Source organism: Botrytis fragariae (assembly GCF_013461495.1).
Source record: "Botrytis fragariae strain BVB16 chromosome Unknown tig00000225, whole genome shotgun sequence".
Taxonomy (NCBI): Eukaryota; Fungi; Ascomycota; class Leotiomycetes; order Helotiales; family Sclerotiniaceae; genus Botrytis; species Botrytis fragariae.
Window position 1 is genome coordinate 1 of NW_023501002.1, and position 11,080 is coordinate 11,080.

Genomic DNA, 11,080 nt, shown 5'->3' on the forward strand with positions numbered 1-11,080 from the left:
CTTCTCAAACGCGGCACACAGTCATCAAGAATCATCCTTTCAAGTCTTCGGATATTTTGGACAGATCATTTTCAAAGCTTGAAACTTCCAGAGGGATCCCCTAGTGAGGACTTTACATCATGTCACAGATTGTGCTTGTCCTTGCCCTGCCCATGCTAAGAAATCCCCAGTTATCCTCCTGATGCTTAATAATGAAGATCCATTTATTTTTCCTCCGACATCCATCGCGCAACGCCGTAAGCATCAAATCATTCGAATGATGGAACGATTTATCGATTAGTGTTAGCAGGATCCATGCGTGCCAAGAAGAAACCAAGAATCGAGAGCTCGGCCAAGAATCTCATTAACTCCGTTGATTGTTGACTGCTGCTGATAAACCTGGCGATACCCATGTAGGGAGTGAAAACGTACGCAGTTTTTCGTGAGGGGATGGAGAGAGTGACGGGCTGCTGCTTTAACGATTGATTCAGAACAGCAATCTATATCCTTGTTCCAAGAAGCATCTGTGAACTTCGACACTATTCCTGAATGGGATCTGAGCGCATGACGAAAGTGTGCATGGACCGTGATTGGATGATTGGTGATACGCTCGATGGATTAGCAAAGAATATGACCATTTGATTCGATGGCGTTGAGCGTGGCTATCAAATCTTCTAGCGCATTTCTAGCGCAGTGGACACCTCTTGGGTTTATTTCCCTTAGCTTGATCTCTCTCCCTCGCTCTTTTTACCGATGAGAAGCTGCCCACCTGGTACCTAGCATGACCACGGGTATTTAGTGGATTCCCTTCCGTCTCAGATTCGTAAGGTGACCAGGATAAGAAACTCCCACCATCGAACGTAGGGTAGAAGTTCCAGAAGTTCTTTTCTCAGTGTTCTATTATTTCCATGACCCCGGAATAAATATTGGATAAATTGGATATCTGTGTGATATGCACATATGGGGATTATATATGAGGATTATCTATGAGGATTATATATGAGGATTATATATGAGGATTACATGAGGATTATCTATGAGGATTATACATGAGCATCATACATGAGCATCATATATGAACGTCATACAAGGTCGTCGTTGAATCACCAGAGAGTTACAAGATCATCATCATCCGAGTACATCAACACTCTTGTGCAAATCCCCCAATTGAGGAAAAAAGAAGCAAATACCACCTTCACCTCTGAACACATTTCAACACTCAACATTTCACATTTCATACTTGGACCACGGCATCCGATAAATACATCAACCCTCACTCACTCGGTCTCTCTTTCACAACATCCCTTGAAACAAGCAAACGGCGGTGCAAAGTAACCCACCCAGCCACTGGTATCAACAGTCACAGTCACAGTCACAATCACTACCAATCTTTGTATCACCACTTCCGTCACTCTCGATCCACTTTTGGAGACCAGCCAACGAGTAAGAGGTCTCATTTCAAATCAACCTTGAACCCACTCACTCACTCCCTCACCCACACATATCCACCACCACCACCACCACCACTGGCCACTTTTGGAAAAGTCACTCTTCTCTTTTCAGTGCAGTGCAAGCAAGACAAGGCCACACATCAAACCATACTGACCATACTACGCCTTTCTCCTCTGGATATCATCCTTCTCATACATATCATACAGAAATTCAATCAACCATCAATCATCAATCATCCATCATCTATCATCACCTCTCCATCACCCATCACCCATCACCCCATCACTCCATCATTCATCACCATCCATCCCTTGACATAAAATATATACATCTTTCCATAATTCATATATATGCTTCTTGGCCAGACCCAACCTCGTATTCAAACTTCTCCTCTCTCTCCCCAAAATTGGTCAACCTTCCAGACTAGCATCACTTTGGTCTACCGAATCCCGATTTTATCCAACACATATCCACACAGAATCATCCATCTACACTTGCTCCACTCATCTCACTTCACTCCTCTTTTGCTCCACCCTCCACGCTATCCCTATCCTATCCTGCCCTTTTCTGGAACCATCAAGGATCATGGTTATGATTTTGGTTTGAATATTTGAGAGGAAAGGAAAGAAAGCAGTCAGGGAAGAGAAGGGAAACTCTTCTTATGATGCTAATTCTTTAGTGAAAAAGATCCATAATTCTCACTTGACCTTCGATTCTACGAATCTTCTACCGCCGCCATTTTTACTTTTTACTCTTTTGTATAGTAGAAATCGTTCATCTTCACATCCATCCCGTCCTTGTTTATTTATTTTTTACCGTTACTCTTACTCTTTTTTATTATAATTATCATTATCAAGGAAATTGGTCCAATTGTTAGATCCATTCGACAATTAATAATAAGAAAGGTCGGAGAGTTTACCATCGCCATACTCCGTAGCGTCCAGTCGATTATTCAATCATTTTCATAGATAGCTACACCAACATCCACATTACCGTACATACCACACACAGACAGACATACACACCACATACACACACACCTTTCACATACACACGAGAATCATCATCATCATCATCATCACCATTACCAATTCATCGTCGTCGTCAGACTTTCAACATACACCACACGTCAAAACGCAACACAACACTACACTACACCACAACAAATCACAAATTACAATTACAATTACAATCTCTTACATCTCAAGTCTCTCTTTTTTCCACCCACCAATAATAGCTTGGACATCGGATCTTATTATATCCCTCAATCTCGATTCCTCAAACACGAGGAGCTTTTTCGTTCTATATCTATCATCTGGCGCATTCTCAAACTTGACATCTTGTCAAAGCCCTCATTTAAGCTATTATCTGATTCAAAACCCACCTACTCTGGTCCCAACTTCACCGAGGAGATTATTCTGAAAATCTAGATTTACTACATTGTTTCGAAAAATCGGATCACTCTTTCAATCAATCCATTTTACTGTTCTTCTATCCGCTCTAATACTTCATTTTAATCTTTGACGTTCTTGCTTTGCTGAGACTTCATCCATTCTCTATTCCCAAACGACGAAAATAAACTTAATTCTAAGGATTCATCTCTCAGCCTGGTTTGATTTTAGAAGGTCACATTTGTATTACTTTAGAACGTCGCACTACGAAGAACTTGAAAAAAAAAGAAGGCTTAGTCCCATTCAGCCTCTCACCATTGCGACCTTATTTCTGACTTCGATACACAACGTTTCCGAACTTCAGAGACTCGTTTCCAGAAGAATATCAACCGCCACGACCTTCGGTGCTTATCCGGTTTTGTGATTCAACACCTCTTTGAGTGGTTGAATTATTGGAAAAGTCCCCTGTCAAAATTCGGTACTCTGCGGTAGCCTGCATTCCACCAGATCACGACTGGCTTGCCTTCCACGCAGCCTTCATCGAATCGAGTTACTGTACCTTGCAGCAAACACCTATTTTGACGACCTGCTTTGGACTAATTTGTTTCTGACAAATGAGCGGCACACGATAGCACTTGCTTTTCTCTTCACACCCGATAAATTCTACGAGATAGAATAAGTGGGAAATTAAATCATATAGGAGAAAGCAATAAAGTGTACACATATCACAAATAGTATCCATGAGATACCTTCGAAGCGCGATGCGAAAATCGAAAACAAGAAAACCTCCCCCACTATACGTTGAAACGTACTCGAGAGAATCATCACCGCGTTGTTCATCCGTCATTTCGGACTGCGACGCCGACGACGAGGGCTTCATGTCGTCAGGAGAATATTTACCGTCGAGTTCGAGATCTCTAAATCTTTCGATCCCACCTGGCCCTTATTGTCCAAGGCGGCCAACGTTACAAGAGGTCTTGTCGGATGCTGCACCTCCACCATGGACTTTGAGCGCCTTCATGGCATACCTGTCACAAAATCATTGTTTGGAAACTTTAGAGTTTACAATGGATGCAACCAGATATAAGAAACATTATCAGGCCACACACGGCAGAGATCCATACTCACCACTATCCCAACCGATCAAGATTCCGAATATGTACGAATGTTATGGCGAAAGTTGTTGGATGCATATATCGCGCCAAATGGGCCACGAGAAGTGAATTTACCTTCTGATGTTAGGGATCGACTAATGCATTTACCGAACATATACGAGGCGCCAGACCCAAGAGAATTGGACCAAGCTGTTAAGATCATATATGAGCTGATGGACGAATCTGTATTGGTTCCATTCCTGAATTCAATTGCTCCTCCATCACGTGCCTCCGAACACAGCCCGTGGGCCTCGAATGAGTCATTTGTTGACGCTGCTGCCATGGCCGAATCGTTGGATGAGCGATCCATGTCTCATTCTCGACTACGCACGAGAAAGGGAAGTCCGCCTCTCAGTGGAGATAAGATATCTCATTCTCACAGCCTTCCATCGCAAAGACCACCTCAACATCCACATCTTACCGCTGCATTAGGTCGCGTAACTTCTGCTCGCTTGTCAACATTCATGTCTGGATCCTCGGGAACCTCCTCGATCGAATCTGAAAGTCTCACAGACGATACTGATTCGCCATCTCCAATGGAACCAATAACTCCTCCAACAACCCCACCCACTTCAGATACTGGTTTCGTAAGTGATTCGCCTGGAACTAGCCCACGTCATTCTCGTGAAGGGAGTGTTAGCTGGAAGAAGATGGGTGCGAAGCTCGGTTTCAAGAAGAGTCGATCTGCACATGGATCGACAAGTAGTTCGCGACGCCACAGCGTGAGTGATGATCAAAATGGTAGTCAACCATGACGGGAGCAGGTCGCGTCACCACTTTCTGATGCTTTTTCTAATATTCCTTGCTCGATGAATCGACCAATCGAAAATCCCATGAACAACTCCACCTTGACAAAGAAGGCATCGCAGCCTCGCGTTGACACAACACTGAAATCAACTCAAGGAGCATCACCATTTATGGTCGCGCATCCCGGTTCACCAGTTGATGTTTCTGGACGTCGGCCTTCGCTCGTTGCAAACCTGGCATCAATGCATGTTGGCAAGGAGAAGGATTTTTCATTTGGGTTTTCTAGGTCCCAGACTTGGGCAAACATAGAAGAGGGAGGAGTATGAGTAGAGGTATTGGAGAGAATGACGTGGCCGCAAAACTGGGGTCAGCTGTAAATGAGAAGGAGATGGCCAAAGCGAAGATGATGCAAGTTGCAGGCTCGCCGTTCTATATTCCAGCGAAGGTGATTGAACGAGAGGAACCAAGAAAGTCTTCAGAAACGACAACTACCGATACTGAAGTTCATGCGGACTTCGACTTCGAGGGAGATAATGGTACTTGGATTTCAGCACACTCGGAAGCTCACTCATCGAGGACAAGCCTAGCAACGACTACTTCGTCAACTAGTACTATCATGGACGATCGGTCTCCCGACGAATCACTATTAGCCGATACCAGCATCGTGTGTTCTTCTGCTAGTAGTATCTATTCCTGTTCGACTGTCAGCAGCAATTCTTGTGCAAGCAGTGCCAGTGCCGATATATATGGTTGGGAAGAAGAACTCAAACGAAAAAGTAGCGAAGGTTCCCCAACATGGGATCACCGAAGTGAGCTTGGAGCTGCCATGAGACGTCTTCCAAGTGGTGGTAGAACAATGGGCCCTCGTACCGAATGTTCCGGAGGAGTCCAACAACTTTCTTATAAACGCGCTGATGGAAAGAGAAAGAGTTTGTTGTATCGCGTATTGAATATTTCGTCGACCAAAAGACTTAATGATGAGATACCGCCGGTACCAACAATGCCTTCTTTTCATTCGATACAAAATGATGCAGCTGGAAGGGCTTCACCTTAACAACTTTCAATTCTTGAACAATATTTTTATACAACTTTGGAGCGAGATGCGAAAACTGAGAAGAGACAAAAACATGGAATGTGGCATATACCTTTGGGAGTTTTCTTGTATTGGGATGGGATTAAGAACTTTTCTCATATTCTTATGGTTTCTTTTTCCTTTTTTTTATTAGATCAATGTCTGTCACGATAAGGAATGATGAATTAAAATGGCATGGGATGGGTTGGTTGGGATGTTAACGAAGGGATGGGCAGGCGTAGACTTGGGATTTTACTTACTTTTTTGTTGCGATGGAGATGATTATGGGAGGGTGATATCAGCATGCATGCATAAATGGTTTTGGGCGTTTCATAATGAGGAATTGGATTGGATGGCATCTTGGAGGGATATCTGCTTGTTATGTGTATTTATGCATTGCATTGCATTGTTTGCAGGTGGGATTTGTGGATGGAGATGAATTGATCGGGGGGAGTGGGGACGTGAAGGGATGTTTGTACATTTTTGAAGAAAGGAAGGGGAGGGGAGATTAATTTTGAGGATGAGAGTGATGGTGATGGAGAGAGAATTGATGATTTCACAACTCCAATTTGCTATTATTTTGTCTTGTGATGTGATGCATGGTGTGATGTGATGTATTATCTTGATAGATGAATGAATGAATGACTTGATGTATAGTATGATAGCGGCTAATCTACTATACAAACATGCAGAGATGAAATCCACTTCACTCTACGCATTCACTCTCCTCTCTTTTTACTTGGTTAGTTGTGGTTGGTTGGTTTGTTGTTGATAATTTGATAATTTGTTAATGTTTTGTCAATGCTTTGTTAACGATCGATTGGGCTTGGCTTGTGTTATTGTGGTTGTGTGATGGATGATATGATGGATGATATGAGATGAGATGAGATGAGATGACATGAGATGTAAAGTGAAGTGAAACGAAGTGGAGTGAAGTGAGATACAAAGTTGTGAGGTTTTGTTTAACGGGAAGGATTGGGAATTGAGAGGATTGGGAATTGGGAGATTGGGAGGTTTTCTTGGGAAGAATAGGGAGAGGGAGAGGGAGAGGGAGAGGGAGAGGGAGAGGGAAGAATGATGATAGGAGTGTAGTGATGTGGTGAAGTAATGGTACCTTTGTGAAGTTTGAAAGGAATTCGAGAGGATTGTGGGTTGTGAGTTGTGAGTCGTTAAGTGGAGGTATGTATGTGAGATGAGTGGAGCTGGGAGCTGGGAGATGGGAGATGGGAGATGGGAGATGAGAGATGGTATTCTAAAGATTGATGTGATGATACTAATATCATGATATCTAGAGGTCGAGTTCGCTAGGGAGTTGGGGAAACATCACACTCTATTGTGGTCTTTGTTGTAGCTTGGAGAGGGTGGTGGATATGGAAGGGTTGGGTTTGTAGTGGATGGGTTTGTAGTGGATGGGTTTCAAGTGGGAGGATTGGTGATATTAGGTGTGTGTGTGTGGAAGTGAGGGGGGTGGAGGAATAGAGAAGGGGAGGAGAGGGTATTTGTCTGTGAAAGTGAAAGTGAGAGGGGATAAGGAGATCAGGAGATGGATTTGGAGGGGTGGATTATAGAGGGGTGAAAGGACGAGAAATGAGGGGTTTCTGTAGGGATTTAAAGAAATTGATGGTAGGTTGGTATATCTGGGTGATAGAGAAGATTGAGGTTATGAAACGGAATGGAATAGAAATTGGTATTCATATCATATTTATTGAAGCAATTCACTGTCCTACATGTAAACTGGCTAGCATTACTTATTAGTGATAGAGATATATCTTCTCTTGATTCCATAGTCTCTATACAATAGTCGTTACAACACAAGCCTTTATACACCTACCATAATATTGGAACGCATTTGTGAAATAGTGAATGAATACTATTTCTGCTTCGGTAGTACAGTGTGGTGTATATGTATGAATTACTAAACCACAATAATTATTCTCTGGGTAGCCGTGTTACTTGTTATCATATAATTCATTATGTGGATTCGCCAGCCTTGAGCATTTCGTCTCTGAGGCTGCTGGATACAAGAATCCATTATTGTACTTATGAAAGGTTGAAAATAATTTCCCGGTTTGGCTTTTTATCCTCCACACCTTCAATACAGATCACACAACACAGATTGAGCTTTTAAGTCGCATCTACAGAGAGCATATCTGACTTTTCGACAAGAGTTTTCTCAGTGCAATATCAACTTTTGTCGTCAACTTACAAAGTATATTATAAAAAAATGGCGCGTACTGTCGCCGGACGGGAGGTAATCGCTTCTGGTATGTGGATTCCCTTAACACAAGTCAAAAAAATACTAACAAACAAACTAGCCATGAAACTCCAGATCGATGAGCTTGAATATGTCATCGCCCGTCTCATCGCCACCCGAGACCTCGACATCCCCACCATCCAAGAAAAATCGGAAACCATGCAAGCAGAAATCGAAGCGCGACAAGAGGAGAGAGAATTCACCATGAGCAGAGTTGTCGCCGCGCTGCGAATTCTTCCTGGATATATATTTCGACAGCTGTTTGTGTGTATTCATCAAGACAATCCTGTGAATCGACAATTGCTTGTGGAGAGATGGGAAGAGCATTTCGATGATCTGGATACGGAGTTTGAGGGGGATCCTTTTCTGGGTGATTCGCTTGCTTTGTTTGCTTATATGAATGCGAAATCCTCGTTAACTCTTCGACTGATCATTTCTTCTATGGCCGGAAATGATAGTTCCCTTCGCGAATATGTGAAGAGGATGTTGTTGATCACGACAGAGGATGGAAGTCTGGAGATCAGAAGTTTTGATCCGTTTGAGAGAGAGCGGTCTCCTGAGATGGAGTTGGCGCCAAGGATATCAAGGATAGATAGGATGCTTCTGCTGGAATCTTCTAGTGGGCCTGTTGTGGATGATGAGCGGTCTCTGCGGGATACTTCGAGCGATTGGGATATTGAAGAGAAAATGTTTGTGCGAGACGCTTCTGAAGACTCTTATATGAGTGATACGACGCTTTTGCAAAGAAATGCTTCTCCAGATTTCACTGAGGATTTGGACCTCGATGGGGCTTTGAGGAATACTTTTCCGGACTTCTCTGAGGATTCGGAGCTCAATGATTGGACTCCTCTGAGGGATACTTCAAGTGATTGGGATATCGAGGAGACAATTTCTGTGCGAGAATCTTTCGTTTCCGACGATTCGTATGTCAGTGACACGACACCTTTGCAAGAAGAGTCTTCTTCGGACTTTGTCGAGGATTCGGAGCTAAGTGATGGGTCTTCTTTGAGCGATACTCCTTTACGAGATGCTTATGAAGTGACGGATATTAGTGGCTGGACGGATGAGATGGAAGCTATCTTTCGAGAAAACTAGAATTCGAAGTTCAGTGAGGTGTAGAGTACGTTTGTGGGAATATTTTGATGATCTTGGGAGGAGATACCTAAGTTCACGATAGAGAATACTAGCATTGGTAGCGCAGAGATGGAGTTGAGGTCAAGGTTAATTGTAGATTCTATATCATGATGCTTGTATATTGTGCGTAAGTGACGATCATGTTTATATTTCATGTGCAACGTATTTGCAAGAGTAGAGTGAATATCGAGACGGAAAATATACTCGAATCTGGTTTGGTCCATTAGATGGAAGGAAGACTTTAAGATGCAATTAGGTTCGGCTGAAAGACACATTGATGCATAAAAGTTCCTAACCTACCTAAATAGTATTTGTATCAGAGTGTGCACTAGAGACTTCTTCGAGCTTACAATAGAAGATGACGCTATGAGAAACATGGCGCGTAGGTTGAGAGCAAATCACTATTAAAGACACCTAATTTTGCATCCAATATCTGCCTCATAGACCTTTGAGGTAATAAAATATTCTCTTCACATTGTAAGCCCAGCTCTTACAGTGGTAGAGCCGAATCCAGGTTGTGAGTTTTTCCTTTGGAGTAAAGTGAAATCTTTTGTGATACTTATCAAAACTGGAACAGAACTCATACCATAATTCATTGATTGTGCCTCCATAACACCCATTTAACTAACCCATCTCACCTCTATTCATCATCATTCATTCAATACCTTATTCCTCAAAATATATACTCGTCCCACATGCTGTCGTCCTATCTCACCATCTCCATTCACATTCGCGCGCCCCCACTTTCACTTCACCTCCATCCACAAAAACCAAAAAACTACTAACCAACTCTCTCTGCTTCACAACCAAAATAGCAAAAGTTCAGCCGGGAGGCCTAGTCTCCCAATGTGTTCTACTATCGACGTGGGCCATTGTACCTATTCACATCATTCCAATATTAAGCAATACTCAATATCACTCCGCCAAGGTGATGTTTTTGGATGGTAGAGGGCACGGTTTTTGGATTCATATTCTACGAGATGATGTTTGGCTGGTTGGTGGGTGGGTAGAAGGTAGCTGGAATAAAACGACTGTAGATTATGAGAACGAGATGGACGATTTACTATTCTCAAAATTCCAAAGTCAACTTTGCAGACATGAAGGGAGTATTGTAGGCGTATTCTAGAGAACGATCTATTGCAACTGCTCGTTCTCACATATGTCGGATTTTTCCTACCTACCTAGCTACTCCAACTATCGATCCGCTAGTGAAGAGTTAAAAATCGAACAAAGAAACTATGAACACGATACACCGAGAGACACTAACCTACGATAACATCTTCACGAATCGAGAAAATACACGTGGATCAACAGGACAAGAAAACAGAGTCATCGGTATGTTCCCAGAACTAAACAAACTTAGAAACCTGGAAAAATTATATCTAGGGATTGATCCCTCTCGTTTCAGACTACCTGGAGAGAGAACCTCTTCTGTAATGGTTGCGAATACCTTCAGATCTACCAATTTGGGGTTGTTTCTATTGCAATCACTTTAGCTTGGTCTAAGATTTCATCTGATACAATGTCCATTTATTGATTATTGCATCACCTATGGCTCTATTCTATACCACGGAGCCGGACTCCGAATTGTACTCCATCCTCAATGATCACCTCTACGAATAAAGAAAACCTACCTATCCACCTAAAATCTCAATCACCTCATCTAGCCATAATTCCACCCATCACATCAGACCCCCACCTCTCTCAGCCCCATCAATCCAAACTCCGACTTTCTCACTCAAAGCGATCTCCCTTACGGCCGCATCTACGTAACCCCTTCTGGTTCTTATCTCCAATCTCGTCTCTAACAAAGAATCATGTCCTTCCCCTGACTCCGAATTTCCAGATCCATCGCACACGCGCATTACGCTGCATGTCCGACTCCGATTTCCCCGTC

General features: G+C 42.9%; 2 protein-coding genes across 2 annotated transcripts; both read left to right on the forward strand.

Moving 5' to 3' along the window:
* Positions 1-3,583: 3,583 nt before the first annotated feature.
* Positions 3,584-5,777, forward strand: Bfra_011067 (putative regulator of g protein signaling domain protein; the record flags this gene model as incomplete). The annotated part of the gene is made up of 4 exons (XM_037341396.1): positions 3,584-3,866; positions 3,923-4,698; positions 4,741-4,971; positions 5,010-5,777. 4 exons carry the CDS (start codon positions 3,584-3,586, stop codon positions 5,775-5,777), a joined length of 2,058 nt encoding a protein of 685 aa, XP_037188208.1.
* A 2,242-nt stretch (positions 5,778-8,019) lies between these two features.
* Bfra_011068 (uncharacterized protein) lies at positions 8,020-9,144 on the forward strand (the record flags this gene model as incomplete). Its single annotated transcript, XM_037341397.1, has 2 exons — positions 8,020-8,059; positions 8,111-9,144. 2 exons carry the CDS (start codon positions 8,020-8,022, stop codon positions 9,142-9,144), a joined length of 1,074 nt encoding a protein of 357 aa, XP_037188209.1.
* Positions 9,145-11,080: the final 1,936 nt, after the last annotated feature.